The 17,508-nt window shown below is 59.9% G+C and overlaps 1 protein-coding gene across 1 annotated transcript; it reads left to right on the top strand.

Annotated features, from left to right (window-relative positions):
* The first annotated feature begins 10,266 nt into the window (after positions 1-10,266).
* LOC125238163 (actin cytoskeleton-regulatory complex protein pan1-like) lies at positions 10,267-11,868 on the top strand. The gene has a single exon (XM_048145433.1). The coding sequence runs from the start codon at positions 10,267-10,269 to the stop codon at positions 11,866-11,868; it is 1,602 nt and encodes a 533-aa protein (XP_048001390.1).
* The last annotated feature ends 5,640 nt before the right edge of the window (positions 11,869-17,508 follow it).

Raw genomic sequence — 17,508 nt, 5'->3', positions numbered from 1 at the left:
ATGGGCATAGTTATTGAGACGTATCCAGGGAAGGACGGCGCGATAAGGGTAGTTTTAGTCAAAACAAAAAATGGCACGTATAGGCGCCCGGTAGTGCGTTTATGTCCACTTCCTTCTAATATTCCATAGTCTGTTACTCTGAAAAACAGCATTAGTTAAGCAAATTAGTTATAGTATAGAATTAAAAAAAAAAAAAAAAAAAAAAAAAAAAAAAAAAATTGTCTCTCCCTTTTTCTTCGGCTGTTTAAGCGGCCTTTCTAGTTTATTGCAACGCATCTAAGTATGTGCACTTAGTTATTAAGACTTCCTTTTCTAATCTTGAAAAGGGAACCTTTCAAGGCCGGGGCTATGTTTGAGCCACTGCGATACCCGCTGGTTAAGACCGAGTATGACAGCGCCATCTAGGAGCCGAACGAAGAGGCGTAAACAACCGCGGCCATGATTAAAATCAGTTTTCGCTAGAAGCTCCTACGTTCGGAAGCAAATTATTGCATCGTCGCCGTAGAACCGCCTTTTTTTAATTGTTTTTATGTTAATTGTGTGTTATATTGTGCCCCGGGGTTGTCAGTGTATGGACAACATCGGATTTTGTGATCAAGATCGATAAGTGACAGTGTCGGCGAACATTGAACAGGCCACGAGGTGCACCCATCAGCAAAGGCCAGATTCTCCAGATTACGCCAGAGCGAGACACGAGGATTCACCAAGTAAGCTCCCTAGATTAGGCAAAGTCAAATCTTAGGTTCTTGATCGGCGCAAGTATCGCAGACCCGCCCCGCCTTTCTCGTCCCGCTATCGTAGGTACCTATTTTCAAAAAAAATCCTTTCAATTATACTTTTTTTCGTGAGACCAAGAGTGGCAGTAATTTCACGAGCCCGTGGCTCATTCATACGTCTAAATTAGTGTCTTATATGCTAAAATACACAGATAAAAACTTTCCAAGTAAAATTTTTTGGAATTGTTAAAATTTCAATTTTCTAGAAAAACTTAAATTTTTTCTATGTTATAAGTCTCTATGGGTCTTCTCCTTTTGTAAGCACTTGGAGATGTCTAGCGCGCAGCGGATGCCGAAATAAAAACACTATGGTCTGCCTGAAGATTTTGAGTTATTTTCACTTAAAGTTTAAATTTTGAAAAGTCTATAAAATAAAAACTGGTTGTCCAAAAATTCCAAACTTTATACCAAAAGAGTCCAGGTTCTTGTAGCTATTTGCGTGTTGATTGGCGTGCTCCTAGCTGCTCTGCTTCAGCTACCACGTGGCCACGTGGTACTTGTTTTTTTTTTTTTTTTTTTTTTTTTTTTTTTTTTTTTTTTTTTTTTTTTTTTTTTTAAGATTGTGCCTCGGGGGTGCGTTTCCCAGGGATGATGTTGGTGTCCGCGAGTAGCTCTTTGTAAGACGCTTACAACGGTGTATTGCACGTGAAGTTTGCACAGGTCGTTCGTGATTTAATCACTGATATAGGTCAGCTTAACCTCAAAAATGTCAGTTTTTTTTTTTTGCCGTTTCTGGTTCGCACTGCACAAAGTTTTTCACGCACTGCAATCCTTTAGATGGGTCTTGTAATTCCGCACCACGCGACACTTGTTTGAGGCCGATCGGATGAAAATTGCCACGTCCACGAATTTTTAACTGCGGAGCTCTGCGAAAAAGATGTTGCTACGACGCAGGGTGGCACGTGACTGGTTAGGTTAGGTTAAGTTAGGTTAGGTTAGGTTAGGTTAGGTTAGGTTAGGTTAGGTTAGGTTAGGTTAGGTTAGGTTAGGTTAGGTTAGGTTAGGTTCCCCTTCGACGTGTTGCCACCTTGCCGTGGTGAAGGGGCTTGCGTGCTTCCAGGACCCTCAGGGCTATGCCGGACAGGGCCTCCCAAACCGGACAGGCCTGAGGCGAGAGGCCAGACTAAGAGCAGCACACGGGGGGCGGCTCCGCGTGTCCCTCTGAAGTCAGCAGAGGGCACAGTGCGAGCTGCCAGGTGTCCCCCCGGGATGGAGTCGGGGCTCTATGAGCCACCGGAGGCGTGCCCAGGCCGCCAGGCGCGGCGTCGTGGCTACGGCCACCGTCGGGCAACCCGCAACCCGCACTGAGCGGACCGGGGGCCTCCCTCACTGAGAGGAAGGCCAAGTGGAGTAAACCACTATAAAAATCCCCAATCCCAAGGTTTGCGGCGTGCCGATGGGATGCGTGGCTGGGGGAGCCCAGTCACAAGCGCCACACAAAGGGGGCATACCCCTTAAAAATAGCAAAAGATGAGTGGTCAACCTAGCGTACAACTACCCCAGGAGGTCTCAATCCTCCGTGTCACCACAGAACGGGCATCCGTACTAGATGCCCGTACTGTGGTGACATGCCGCCCGTCGTATTCTGGGGGGGCACACCACTCTAGGATCAACTCCAACGACACTGGCAAGCGTTCAACGGTTACCGATGCTCACGAACCGGATTTGTTGCTTAGGATACGTGGAGGAGGTGACGCGGAGGAGGCTGTGATCGAGCCCTCCCCGAAACCTGCACACGGAGGAGGAGATGCGGACAGCGAGGAGGCGGTGGGTACCCCGTCCTCACCCGGGCTTGCCCTGCCCTCGCCTAAGCCCGTCCCAACGGGGTACCGCCCACTGCGGGATGCGCTCGGGCGTTATATTCGCTACCCCGCGCCCGCGTCCGACACGCTAACAGGGCCGGAGGATGCGCCTGTGCCCACAGGGTTCAGGCAGTTCGTGCGTCCTTCCACGCCGAACCGAACGCGAATCTTCACGGGGAAGGTTCACGGCACCCGCGGAGTGGAGGCGTCCATGTCGCCTGAGAGAGAGGAGTACTTCTCCCCATCAAGGATTGACAGACGCGACTTGTTTGGCGAAGGGGCGGCCGACACCGGCGACTCGGAAGGCTCGGTGGAAATGGGTCCCCAAAAGGCGCACGCGGCGCCCTCGACCTCAGACATGCCCTCGAAGTTCTGGGGCTCGAGGCCCGAGAAACGACTTGCGGATGAGCTCGCGCTTTCTTCCGGCTCAGAGAGTGACGCGGGACTCTTGCTGGGCACTGCCACTGCCAAAAGAGGCAAGAAAGGCAAAGGAGGGGGGCGCCGCACCGGCCCCAGAAACAAGCCTGATACGCTGGGCCAAACACCTATCGTCCTGATCGAGCGTATTAGGCTCAGCTCGCGCTCGCCGACAGCCAGAACGCAGGAGACGGACGTGACCGACGGCACTGGGAGCGCCAACACTCCCAATGCGGGTGCCGAGTCGGACTCAGGGCGAAGTGGGGGCTCGACGCACGACGCGGGACTTGCCGAGGCGAAGCGGGAGCTCAACCGCCTCAGACGGGAGGAGCTCCAGCGCAAGGCCGAGGAGGAGCTGGCAAGCCTCACGCGGACGCTGGCGCCGGGCAAGCCCCCCAAGAGTGGCGGTGCAGTTCTGGGCCCGCCAGACACGGATGGAGCGGACAACAGTGCGGCGTCGCTCCACCAAAGGGTGCAAAGCAGCCTAAGGACGGTGGAGCTGGTGGCCACTGGGTCCGCCAACCTAAAGGGGACCTTCGTTCGGGCCCTCAAGCTGGCTGTCGCGTCAATCGGGGAAGCGGTCGAAGACCTGAAGGAGCTTACTTCCTCCGAAGAGACGCGACGCCTGCAGAGGCAAAATGCCAACTTGAGGGCGGAGGTAAAAGACCTGCGCTCTGAGGTGGAGGAGCTGAAAACGGAGCTCCGGGCCCACTTCAAGAAGCAGGCCCCGCCCTCGTCCTTACCCAAAAAGGCACCACAGCCCGCCGCTGCCCCCCCCGGACGTTCCGATGTGGACGAGCTGGTCGGTGCGGTCGCGGCCAGGGTGGGGCGGATGCTGGATGAGAGGCTCGGAGCCCTGGAGCGCGAAGGTAGGCTACTTCCGTCTCAACCAATGCGGCCCCCGCTGGATGCTGACCGGAAACGCCAAGAACAGCCCGAGCCCCCACGGGCCCCAGGTCCGGGTCCCACACCGGCCTCCAAGCGGGGTACCGCATCGGCTCCGAAGCGAGGTCCCCGAACTTGACGGAGGAGCCCCAAAAGGGGAAAAATAAAAAGAGGAAAAAAGGGGGGAAAACGCCAGCAGCGGCGGCAGCAGCGGCTCCATCCTCCGCGACGCCAGGTCCTCGCCCACTGCCTCCGGCTCCCGCGAACACAAACGAGGAGTGGTCTGCGGTGACGCGGAAGAAAAGCAAGGGGGCAAGTATGCAAGTGGGCTCTCAGCAGCGGCCCAAGAAGCCAAACAAGCCCAAGAGTAGAAAACTTCGACCTCCGCGTTCGTCAGCTGTAGTCCTAACCCTACAGCCGGAGGCCGAAGCAAAAGGGGTGACGTATGGACAAGTCCTCATCAGGGCCAAGGAGAACATTGACCTCAAGAGTCTGGGCATTAACGCCATTAAGTTCAAGAAGGCGGCAACCGGTGCCAGGCTCCTCGAGGTCCCAGGAGCCGATAGTGGCGAAAAGGCCGACTCCCTGGCAAAAGAGCTCTGCGAAAAGCTCGGGGAGGACCTGGTCAAAATATCCAGGCCCACAATCTGCGCGGAGCTACGCCTAACGCAACTCGACGACTCCGTCTCTTGCAGCGAGGTAGTGGCTGCTGTTGCCAAGACTGGGGGCTGTGAAGTGAGCCAGATAAAAACGGGGGAGATCCAGCAGGATGCATCCGGGCTAGGATCTATCTGGCTCCGCTGTCCAATCGCGGCAGCCAAAAAGTAGTGGAGGCTGACAAGGGAAGACTCCAGGTGGGATGGGTACGAGCTGCAGTAAAGCTGCTGGAGAAGAGACCCATGCGGTGTTTCAAGTGCCTGGAAACGGGCCACGTCAGGGCACAATGCACCAGCAAAACGGACCTCAGCGACACCTGCTACCGGTGCGGGAAACCAGGCCACACGGCGAGGACCTGCTCTGCAACTCCGAGCTGTGTGATTTGCTCTAAAGTAGGGAAACCAGCGGACCACACTCTGGACTCAAAAGTGTGCAAATCACAAGCCCAGAAGCCACCACGGAGAAAAGCTGGAGCTGGCCGCCAGGCCGCGCCCCAGCTAGCACAAACACCGGATGTGCAGGAGCAGGATCCAATGGTCACGGAATAAGAAATGGCCCTACGGATTCTGCAGACGAATCTCAACCACTGTGCTAGGGCTCAGGATCTCTTGTTCCAGTCCCTGGCACAGTGGATGATAAATGTCGCAGTAGTGGCAGAGCCGTACACGATCCCTCCCCGTGACGATTGGTTGGGAGACGACGACAAGAGCGTGGCACTAGTGACACGGGCGGCGGCGGGTGGTCCACCGCCGCCTTCCGGTGCCTTCAAAGGAAAGGGCTACGTGGGAGCGCTCTACGGGGGATTTGGTTCGTGGCGGTGTACTTTTCGCCGAACCGCTCCTTGGCTGACTTCGAGCAATTCCTGTACGAGGTGGGGGCTCGGGTCGGCCAGCTTTCCCCGCGCCCGGTAATTGTTGCCGGAGACTTCAATGCCAAGTCCACGGCTTGGGGCTCTCCGGCCACAGATGCGCGAGGCGCAACCCTGGAGGAGTGGGCGGTCGCGTCAGGGCTGGCAGTTATTAACCAGGGCACGGCTAACACGTGCGTGCGACAACAGGGGGGCTCCATCGTGGACATAACTTTCGCGAGTGCTCCCCTGGCGCGCCGTGTTCAGGGGTGGGAAGTCTTGGTGGGGGTGGAAACCCTATCGGATCACCGGTACATCAGGTTCGATGTGACACCCTCCCAGACCCAGAACAACCCACAGCGTACTGGCCCAGCCGAGAGCGGCCCGAGATGGGCATTGACAAAACTCGACCGCGAGCTGCTAAAGGAGGCGGCCATTGTGCAGGCTTGGCTGCCCACGCCGGAAGGAGCGTTGGAGGTGGAGGAGGAAGCCTCTTGGCTCCGGGAGGCCATGACGCAAATCTGCGACGCGGCCATGCCCCGGGCAAAACGCGTACCACCAAAAAGACGCGTTTACTGGTGGACCGAAGAGCTCGCGCAGTTGCGAAAAAACTGTATAGCCGCTCGGCGCCGCTACCTGCGTCTCAGGAGGCGTAGGCGAAGAGACGAGAACGAGGAGCAGCGTCAGTACGACAGATACAAAGCTGCTAAACTAGGGCTTTCGGTCGCCATTGGGGAGGCAATTGAGGTGAGTCGTGCCGAATTCCTGGAGACCCTCAATTCCGACCCATGGGGAAGGCCCTACAAACTGGTGAGGAGCAAACTGCGGCCATGGGCTCCCCGGTGACGCAGACGCTTGAGCCGGACCTCGTTGCTCGCGTAATCTCGGCGCTGTTCCCTGAAAGGGGACCTCACCAGCCGCCTCCAATGGCGCCGCCAGTGGTGAGGCCCACAGAGGAGGAAGTCGTTCCGCAAATACTCCCTCCAGAGCTAGGTGCAGTGGTAAACCGGCTTCGCGGGAAGAACACGGCCCCCGGGCCCGACGGCATTCCGGGCCGCGCATGGGTTTTAGCCTTGGGCGCCCTAGAGGCGAGGGTACTGCGGGTCCTAAATGCTTGCCTGGAGCAGGGGTGTTTCCCAAAAGAGTGGAAGTCCGGCAAGCTGGTGTTGCTTAAAAAGGAGGGGCGACCGGCTGACTCTCCCTCCGGCTACCGACCCATAGTCCTTCTTGATGAGGTGGGCAAGCTGTTCGAACGTGTGATCGCTGCCCGCCTCATCAAACACATGGAGAATGAAGGGCCAAACCTAGCGGATTCACAGTACGGATTCCGCAGGGGGCGCTCCACCGTCGACGCGATACTGGAGGTAAAAACGTTAGCCAAGGAGGCCGTGTCCCAGGGTGACGTGGTCTTGGCAGTCTCACTAGACATTGCCAATGCCTTCAACACCCTCCCCTGGGAGACAATAAAAGAAGCGCTGCGGTACCACCAGGTCCCACTCTACCTGTATAACATCATAGAGGCGTACCTCAGTGAGAGGTGCATTACCTGGCCTGCACAACAGGAGTGGGGAAGAAGGGAAATGACGTGTGGGGTTCCACAGGGGTCGGTCCTAGGACCACTCTTGTGGAACATAGGATATAACTGGGTCCTAAGGGGGGAAAACTTGCGTGGAGTCTCAGTCATCTGCTACGCAGATGACACGCTCGTGATGGCCATGGGACCCAGTTACCGCGACGCGGCCGTGCTGGCAACAGCGGCTGTCGCTCACTGTGTGAGCAGGATTCGACGGCTGGGCCTGGAAGTAGCGCTTCCAAAGTCGGAAGCTGTCTGCTTTTATGGAGCGCGAAAAGCGCCACCTGCTGACGCAGAGATAGTGGTGGGGGGGGTTCCTATTGCTGTCAGGCGTACACTTCTCTACCTCGGTGTCACGCTTGACAGCAAGTGGAACTTCAGAGCACACTTTGAGCGCCTGGCGCCCAGGTTGGTGCGAGCGGCTGCGGCCTTTGGGCGCATACTGCCAAATCTGGGTGGGCCTAAGGCATCATGCCGCCGCCTGTACACGGGAGTCCTGCGCTCAATGGCTCTCTACGGTGCCCCAGCGTGGGCTGACGCACTCAGTGATAAGAACATATCACAGCTACGGCGACCGCAGAGAGTGATGGCGCAGCGAGTGATAAGAGGGTATAGGACAATAGGTACCGAAGCAGCTTGCGCCCTAGCGGGAACCCTACCCTGGGATCTGGAGGCGCAAATCCTGGCTTCCCTATTCGTATGGCGTAAGGAGGCTCTAGCTCGCGATCTCTGGCCAGCGCCCCAGGAGATCAGAGCGCAGCGAGAGATACTTCACCAGGCAGCAGTAGAGCGGTGGTCAGCCAGGCTTGAGCGCCCAAGCGCAGGAGTCCGCACCATCGAAGCGATACGGCCAGTGCTCCAAAAATGGTTAGACCGTGAGCATGGCGTGCTCACCTTTCGGCTTGTACAGGTACTTTCGGGCCATGGCTGCTTCGGCTCGTACCTGTACAAAGTCGCTCGAAGAGAGCCGACACCGGAGTGCCACGCGTGCGGGGCTGACGAGGACTCGGCCCGGCACACGCTGGCCGAGTGTCCGGCTTGGGGGGCGGAGCGGCGGGAGGTGGTGGCCCGGGTGGGGCCAGACCTGTCGCTGCCGGCGGTGGTGCGGGCCATCGTGGCTAGCGAAGAAGGGTGGGAGGCTCTGCTCTCTTTCAGCGAGCACGTCCTCAAAGAGAAGGAGGCGGCGGAGCGCGAACGGGAAACCCAGGCCGAGGCAGACCCGATGCGCCGCCGCCGCACAGGCCGCAGACGTGCCGCTCACGAGCGGAACCTGCCACCCTAACGACAGCCGGCGGGCGAGCGATGCATGAGAGCGCCCTCGCCCAATACGCTGGCTCTCGAGTTGGAGAGCGCGACCCCTGTGTCCGGGAAGCGCTCCCAAGGCGAGGATCGGTCGGCTCATAGCCTGACCAGCGACGTATCCTGATCCAGGATGGCCGCTGCGGGGTCGCGGACGCCCTTTACAGCTTCCCGGGACCCCGCACATAAAGCGGTGAGAGGACACCGTGGGGTTTAGTGGGTAGGGGGGCCCTTTTACAGCCTCGAGCCCCACATAACCGACCGGGTCGCACACCACCTCAGACCCGGCGGTATGCGTAAACGCATTCCCCACGTAAAAAAAAAAAAAAAAAAAAAAAAAAAAAAAAAAAAAGGTTAGGTTAGGTTAGGTTAGGTTCCCCTTCGACGTGTTGCCACCTTGCCGTGGTGAAGGGGCTTGCGTGCCTCCAGGACCCTCAGGGCTATGCCGGACAGGGCCTCCCAAACCGGACAGGCCTGAGGCGAGAGGCCAGACTAAGAGCAGCACACGGGGGGCGGCTCCGCGTGTCCCTCTGAAGTCAGCAGAGGGCACAGTGCGAGCTGCCAGGTGTCCCCCCGGGATGGAGTCGGGGCTCTATGAGCTACCGGAGGCGTGCCCAGGCCGCCTGGCGCGGCGTCGCGGCTACGGCCACCGTCGGGCAACCCGCAACCCGCACTGAGCGGATCGGGGGCCTCCCTCACTGAGAGGAAGGCCAAGTGGAGTAAACCACTATAAAAATCCCCAATCCCAAGGTCTGCGGCGTGCCGATGGGATGCGTGGCTGGGGGGAGCCCAGTCACAAGCGCCGCACAAGGGGGGGCATACCCCGTAAAAATAGCAAAAAATGAGTGGCCAAGACATTGTAAGATTACCCCAGGAGGTCCCAATCCTCCGTGTCACCACAGAACGGGCATCCGCACTGGATGCCCGTACTGTGGTGACATGCTGCCCGTCGTATTCTGGGGGGGCACACCACTCGAGGACCAATACCAACGACTCTGGCAAGCGATCAACGGACGCCGATGCTAACGATTTGGATTTGTTGCTGAGGCTGCGTGGAGGAGCAGATGCGGAGGAGGCCGAGATTGAGCCTTCCCCGAAATCTGCATACGGAGATGGAGATGTGGTCAGCGAGGAGGCGGCGGGCACCCCGTCCTCACCCGGGCTTGCCCTGCCCTCGCCTAGGCCCGTCCCGGCAGGGTACCGCCCACTGCGGGACGCGCTTGGGCGCTATATTCGATACACCGTGCCTGACACACAAACGGGAGCGGAGGATGCGCCTGTGCTCCCAGGATATAGGCAGTTCGTGCGTCCTTCGACTCCGAACCGAACGAGAGTTTTTACCGGGAGGAACACCGGCATCCGCGGAGTGGAAGCGACTCAGTCGCCTGAGAGAGAAGAGGAGAGAGAAGAGTACTTCTCCCCTCAAGGCTGGACAGACGTGACCTGTTCGGCGAGGGGAGGCCGACACCGGCGACTCGGAGGGCTCGGTGGAAATGGGTCCCCCAAAGGCGCAAGCGGAGCCCTCGACCACAGAAATGTGCAGGAAGTTTTGGGGCTCGAGGCCCGACAAGCGGCCCGCGGATGACCTAGCGCTTTCCTCCGGCTCAGAGAGCGACGCGGGAGTCGGGACACTGCTGTCAGACACTGCCAAGAGGGGCAAGAGAGCAAAAGGGGGCGTAAAATTGGTCCTTTTAGTAAGACCGATCCGCTGGGCCGAACACCCGTCGTCCTGGTGGAGCGCATCCGGCTCGGCTCCGGTTCGCGCTTGCCGCATGGGACGGAAGTGGCCGAGGACACTGCATCCCAACTGCACGCTACGGGGATTACTTAAAGGCCCGCGAGGCCACCAATAAGGAGAAACGTGAGGAGCTGCGGCTTCGCGAGGAAAGGGAGGCGGAGAACTTCTGTCGGTCTGTCGCAACCCGCCAAAGGGGACTCTCTGAAGCGTCCACCGAGGATCGGGAGGGGAGTCTCAATGACCGAATAGATGCCAATCTGAAAGCCATCAAGATGGTGGCCGACAAGTCGAGCCATCTTAAGGGCACCTTCCAAAAGGCCCTAAAAGATTCGGTCAAGGCGTTAAAGGAAGTTTTTGAGGAGCTCAGGACACACTCCGTGTCTGATGAAACGCGACAATTAGAGGCCGCAAATAAGCGCCTCAAAGCGGAGCTAGCAGATGTGCGTTGCGAGCTTCGCAAAATTCGCGAGGACATGGAACGGCTCCAAATGCCGCGTTGGGACTCACCTCCCTCAAAGGCAATAGACAGGGAGGCGCCGCAGCCCGCCGCTGCCCTCGGACGTCCCCATGTGGACGACCTGATCGGGGCAATCACAGTTAAGGTGGGACGTATCCTTGACGACAGACTCGGAGCCTTGGAGCGAGATGGCAGGCTTCTGCCAAACAAAACAGGACAGACCCCACTGGCAGTAGACCGGGGACGACAGGCCGCGCAAACGGTCACACCGGGGAAAGCGGCAGGGGTCAGGCCTTCCCGGGGCCCCCCAAATTTTACGGTCGAGCCCCAAAAGGGCGAAAAGAAGAAGAGAAAGAAGGCGAAATCACAGCCCACTGCTGTCGCTGGACCGTCGGCCCCAAGCGGTCAGCAGCCGCCACCCCCTGCACCTGGGTCCTCGGACCAGCAATGGACTTCAGTGGTGAGTAGGAGCGCGAGGAGGAGGGCCGCTGCACAGTCGAAGACGCAGCCCCAGGCAAACACAAAAAGGAAGGCAGCGAACGAGAAGGCTCAGGCAAAGGCAAAGACACGTAGTAGAGGTCTTCGCCCGCCGCGATCGGCAGCTGTGGTGCTGACGCTGCAACCGGAAGCTGAGGCAAACGGCGCAACGTATGCCAAGGTGCTGGCCGTAGCAAAGGAGAAGGTCAAGCTATCTGATCTGGGCATTTCCGATTTGCGTTTTCGGCGGGCAGCCACTGGCGCACGGATCCTGCAGCTGCCGGGTGTGAACAGCGGTGAGAAGGCCGATAAACTGGCAAGGGAGCTGGCGGAAAAACTGGGAGAGGAAGTCCGAGTGTCCAGGCCGACAAAGTGTGCGGAGTTGCGACTATCCAACCTGGATGACTCTGTGACGTCGGAGGAGGTAGTCGTCGCCGTCGCTCGAGCCGGGGAATGTACTCAGGATCAGGTCAAGGCAGGGGAAATCCGCCGGGATCACACTGGTCTTGGTACAGTCTGGGTACGCTGCCCGGTCACGGCGGCAAAGAAGGTGTCCGACGGTGGTCGTTTCCTGGTTGGATGGTCTTCGGCACAGGTGAAGCTGCTGGAGCCCAGAATATTACGCTGCTACCGCTGCCTGGAGGTTGGGCATGTCAGGGCGCAATGCCAAGCGCAAATAGATCGCGGCAGTCTGTGCTACCGATGTGGAAAGCCGGACCACAAGGCGGCACAATGCTCGGCCGAGCCCCACTGTGCAGTGTGCGAGGCATCGGGTAAGTCGGCAAGCCATGCCCTGGGCTCCAAGGCGTGCACTGCCCGAGGACCGAGGAAGGATAGGAAGACTCGCGATGGCCCCCCGGCCCCCTCGCAGTCTTCCCAGCCGGCCGCAACATCACCCGCGGCCAGCAATGCGTTGGGGGAAGCAATGGCCGCTGAATAAATAATGGCCATCAGCTTTCTGCAGGGGAACATCAACCATTCCGCCAGAGCACAGGACCTTGTGTACCAGAGCCTGGCGGAATGGCAGATTAGTGTGGGGGTTATTGCCGAGCCCTACTCTGTCCCACCTAGGGACAACTGGGCTGGCGACTTAGACGGCCTAGTGGCTATTGTCACCAATTCGCCCGCCGGTCCCACGCCGCCCCAAAGAATAGAAAGGGGCCGTGGATACGTTGCGGCCTGGATTGGTGACATTATGCTGGTGGGAGCGTACTTCTCGCCGAACCGGACTCTGGCCGAATTCGAACAGTTTCTGATCGAGGTCGGAGCTCTGATCGGCAGAAGGCGGCCGGGCATGGTGCTCGTAGCTGGGGACCTTAACGCGAAATCCACTGCGTGGGGATCGCCGGCAACGGACGCCCGCGGGGCTGAATTAGAGGAGTGGGCAATATCGACTGGGCTGGTCGTCCTCAACCGAGGGTCGGTCAACACGTGTGTGCGGCAACAGGGTGGCTCCATCGTGGACGTCACGTTCGCGAACGCTGCCCTGGCGCGCCGTGTTCGAGGCTGGGAAGTGTTGGAAGATGTGGAGACGTTGTCGGATCACCGATACATTCGGTTTGAAGTCTCCACACTTCCAGTCAACCCGATCGGTCTGAACCGGCCTTTGCAAGGGGACGGCCCGCGTTGGGCAGTCAAACGCTTAGACCGGGAGGTATTGCTCGAAGCAGCCGTGGTGAAAGCCTGGCTGCCAGCCGTCGAAGCCCCAGTGGAGGTTGACGCGGAAGCCGAGAGGATGGGGAGTGCCATGGTCGAGGTGTGCGATGCTGCGATGCCGCGAGTGGGCCCGATACCTCCTAAACGTGCTGTGTACTGGTGGTCCGCTGAACTTGCGCAACTGCGCGAGTCGTGTGTTGCTGCGAGACGCCAGTACACTCACTACCGAAGGCGGCGTATCCAAGACGCGCCAGAGGAGGAGCGGCTGTATGCAGCGTACACGACGGCCGTCAAAGTACTGCAGGGGGCAATCGGCAGAGCGAAGGATCTGGCAGAGAAGGAGATGTTGGAGACTCTGAACAACGATCCGTGGGGTAGGCCGTACAAGATGGTGAGGCGCAAGCTTCGCCCTTGGGCGCCACCGCTCACGCAGAGCCTCCAACCACAGCTCCTGGAGCAGGTCGTTGATGCCCTGTTCCCAACAATAACAGACGAGCACACACCTCCACCCATGATACCCCCCAGAGGGAGGGTGGCAGACGAGGGAGACGCGCCGGAAGTAACGGAGGCTGAACTGGGGGCGGCGGTTTTACGACTCCGAGCGAAAAGCCACACTGCCCCTGGCCCTGACGGAGTCCCCGGCCGGGCCTGGGTCCTGGCTCTGGGCCCACTTGAGCCGCGTCTGAGGGCGCTATTCAGCAGCTGCCTGGCGCAGGGGCGGTTCCCTCGTTCCTGGAAATCAGGAAAGCTGGTCCTCTTGCGCAAAGAGGGGCGGCCGGCTGACTCGCCCTCAGCTTACAGGCCGATAGTGCTCCTGGACGAGGCCAGCAAATTGCTCGAGCGCGTGGTGGCGGCTCGTTTGAACCGGCACCTCGAGGAGGTGGGACCAGACCTTAGTGCCTACCAATTCGGCTTCCGTCGGGGCAGGTCCACCATCGACGCAATCGCGAGGGTGAGGGCTCTGGCGGATGATGCAGTGTCCCGGGGCGAGGTGGTTGTGGCGGTGTCTCTCGACATCGCCAACGCTTTCAACTCCCTACCCTGGGAGTGCATCAAGGCGGCACTGAGGCGTCACGTTGTGCCTGGGTACCTGAGGAAGACGGTAGAGGACTATCTCACTGATAGAACCATCAGGTACCCCACCAGCGGCGCATGGAGGGAAAAAGAGCTGTCGTGCGGTGTTCCACAGGGGTCCGTCCTAGGGCCGCTCCTGTGGAACATCGGGTACGACTATGTGCTACGGGGTGCATACCCACCAGGAGTCGGCGTAACTTGTTATGCCGACGACACGCTGGTTACGGCTCGTGGGAGCACCTTCAGGGAGGCGTTGGTTCGAGCCACTGCGGGAGTGGCGTCCGTAGTGGCTCGCATTAGAAAGCTGGGGCTTGAGGTGGCTCTGAACAAATCCGAGGCCCTGTGTTTCCATGGGCCCCGGAAAGCCCCTCCGGCGGGTTCCTGCTTGGTGGTGGGTGGGACGTCCATCGGCATCAAGTCGACAATGCGGTACCTAGGCATAGTCCTTGATAGCCGGTGGACCTTCAGGGAGCACTTCAAGCGACTTGCTCCCAAACTTATCGCGTCGGCGTCGGCTCTAAGTCGGCTCATTCCCAACGTCAGCGGACCAAACGCGGGCTGCCGGAGGTTGTACGCAGGAGTGGTGCGGTCGATGGCCCTGTACGGGGCGCCCATTTGGGCCTATTCCCTGGACGCCCAAAACCAGGCCCAATTGCGGAGGCCGCAGCGGGTCATGGCGGCCAGGATGGCGAGGGCATACCGCACTGTCTCCTACGAGGCAGCGTGCGTGCTGGCGGGGACCCCACCCTGGGACCTCGACGCAGCGGTGCTGGCCGACATATACTGGCGTGTCACCGAAGCGCGGGCCAGGGGGTGTATCCACTCTTGGAGGAGGTTAGACGGTGGAGGCTCGACTCCCGTCAAGTGCTCCTCCGAAAGTGGAAAGAGCGGTTGGAGGCGCCGACTGCTGGCCACTGGACCATCGGAGCCATCCGGCCCGTTCTGGAGGAATGGGTCGGAAGAAAGGAGGGGTTCCTCTCCTTCCACCTTACCCAGATCCTCTCGGGGCATGGTTGCTTCGGGAGATACCTGTGTAGGGTGGCAGGACGAGAACCGACGGCGGAGTGCCACGAGTGCGGTGACGCTGAAGACACAGCGCTACACACGCTGGCAATCTGTCCAGCGTGGGCGGAGCAGAGAGCCGCACTCGCGGCTGTAGTGGGGAACGACCTCACTTTGCCCGCTGTGGTGAAATCCATGGTGGGCGGAGAGAGGCCGTGGAAGGCGATGGCCTCCTTCTGCGAGGACGTGATGGCGCAGAAGGAGGCGTCAGAGCGCAGCAGGGAGGAGGACCCGGCCTCCCAGCCAATACGGCGCAAACGTGTGGGGCGACGGCGGTTGGCATACGACCGCCGCCTACCACCTTAAAGGTGCCTGTGGGCGGCAGACTCGGGGGCGTCTGTCGCCTACATAAAAGCTCCTGCGTGGCTGGGTGCGTCACAAGACCGACGCGCCCATTGAGATGAACGGGGAGGTCTCCCCGGAGACGCGTCCGGAGTCCGGACAGCCGCTGGCGGGGTTACGGAAGAGTTCGTAGCGTGCCCGTGACCTCGCCCTATAGCGTTGAGGCGGCAACAGAGGGGTTTTAGTGGGTAAACCGGGTCTCATTAGCCCGGGAGTCCCACATAACCATCGGGGCCCGTCCCCGCGCCCCGGTGGTATGCGTAAAGCATTTCCCCTCTTAAAAAAAAAAAAAAAAAAAAAAAAAAAAAAAAAAAAAAAAAAAAGGTTAGGTTAGGTTAGGTTACATACGGTTCGACGTCACCACCCCCTCGGCGACCTCTCACAACCCAAGCCGGATGGACCCGGTCGGGGGTGGCCCAAGATGGGCACTCACCAAACTCGACCGGGAACTGCTCAGGGAGGCGGCGATAGTGGAGGCCTGGCTGCCCGTACAGGAGGGAGCGGTGGTGGTAGAGGCGGAAGCGTCCTGGTTCCGAGGGGCCATGACGCGCGTGTGTGACGCGTCAATGCCCCGGGCCAAGCGTCTGCCGCCGAAACCGAGCGTGTACTGGTGGTCCGCCGAGCTCGCGCAACTGCGCGAGGGCTGTGTAGCCGCGCGGCGCCAGTTCATGCGCCAGAGGCGGAGAAGGGGGCCCAGCGAGGACGAGATCCGCCGCTCCTACGAGGCGTACAAAAACTCCCGGGCAGAGTTTTCTATGGCCATAGGGAAGGCAATTGAGGCGAGTCGTGCCGAATTTCTGGAGACCCTCAATGCCGACCCGTGGGGCAGGCCATACAAACTTGTCCGGAGCAAGTTACGCGCGTGGGCGCCGCCGCTGACCCAATCGCTCGAGCCGGACCTCGTGGACCGAGTGGTCGCAACACTCTTCCCCGAGAGGGGCCCGCACACACCACCTGCCATGGCGCCCCTGAGGGCGGAAACTAGTGAGGAGGCTGCAGTCCCACCCGTCACTCCCGGTGAGCTCTGCGCAGCTGTCTATCGGCTCAGGGCCAAGAACACGGCCCCCGGGCCCGACGGCATTCCGGGTCGTGCTTGGGTCCTGGCCATGGACGCCCTGGGGCCAAAGCTTCTGCGGCTGTTGACGGCATGCCTGGAGCAGGGCCGCTTCCCCAACGAATGGAGGACCGGGAAACTGGTTCTCCTTCGCAAAGACGGGCGGCCGGCGGACTCCCCAGCCGGATACCGGCCCATTGTCCTGCTCGATGAGGTGGGCAAGCTCTTTGAGCGGATAATCGCAGCTCGCCTCATCGGGCATATGGAGCGCGCAGGGCCGAACCTGGCTGACCAGCAGTTCGGATTTAGGGGGGGGCGGTCGACGGTGGACGCGATACTCCGGGTGAAGGCAATAGCGGAGGAGGCCGTTTCCCAGGGTGAGGTCGTCTTGGCGGTGTCGCTAGACATCTCCAACGCCTTCAACACCTTGCCCTGGGAAGTCATTAACGAGGCTCTGCGCTTTCACGGAGTGCCGCTCCATCTGTCGCGCATTGTAGCCGCCTACCTGGAGGGACGGGCGATCGTCTGGCCAGGTCGACGGGACTGGGGTCGGAGGCACATGTCGTGCGGAGTTCCACAGGGGTCGGTGCTGGGACCACTCCTGTGGAACATGGGTTACGACTGGGTCCTACGGGGGGAAAACTTGCGTGGAGTCGGGGTCACCTGTTACGCCGATGACACGCTCGTGACGGCCAGAGGACCCAGTTACCGCGACGCAGCCGTTCTGGCGACGGCAGGAGTCGCCCACTGTGTGGCCCGCATTCGCCGGTTAGGGCTAGAGGTGGCCCTTGCGAAGTGCGAGGCCATCTGCTTTTACGGCCCGCGGAAAGCGCCCCCAGCTGGGGCCCAGATTATCGTGGGAGGAGTCCCAATTCCTGTCAAGCCGACACTGCTGTACCTCGGTGTCGTGCTTGACAGCAAGTGGAACTTCAAGGCACATTTCGAGCGCCTCGCGCCGAAACTACTACGTGCCGCGGCGGCCTTTGGGCGTATACTGCCCAACCTGGGGGGGCCCAACGCAATGTGCCGCCGCCTCTACACGGGCGTGGTGCGCTCGATGGCGCTCTACGGTGCCCCAGTATGGGCGGATGCCCTCAGCAGCCACAACATCGCCCAACTGCGGAGACCGCAAAGAGCAATGGCGCTGAGGGTAATCCGAGGGTACCGCACGGTGGGCGCGGATGCCGCATGCGTGCTAGCCGGGTGCCTGCCCTGGGACCTCGACGCGCGAGCCCACGCAGCACTGTTCCGCTGGCGTGCGGAGGCACGAGCCGGGAACAACCCACCGGCGCCATCGGAGGTGGAAAACCGGCGCGAAGAGCTCCAGGGCGAGGCGAGGCAGATGTGGGTGCACCGGCTGGAACGGCCGAGGGCCGGCTCCCGCACCATAGA

The sequence above is a fragment of the Leguminivora glycinivorella genome, chromosome 23 (assembly GCF_023078275.1).
Source record: "Leguminivora glycinivorella isolate SPB_JAAS2020 chromosome 23, LegGlyc_1.1, whole genome shotgun sequence".
Taxonomy (NCBI): domain Eukaryota; kingdom Metazoa; phylum Arthropoda; class Insecta; order Lepidoptera; family Tortricidae; genus Leguminivora; species Leguminivora glycinivorella.
Note: the sequence above shows the minus strand (reverse complement) of the source record. Positions and strands in the feature narration are given on the sequence as shown.

What these genes read in the sequence shown, in the direction of transcription:
- LOC125238163 (XM_048145433.1), top strand. Translation starts at nt 10,267, where the DNA reads ATGGTGGCCGACAAGTCGAGCCATCTTAAGGGCACCTTCCAAAAGGCC.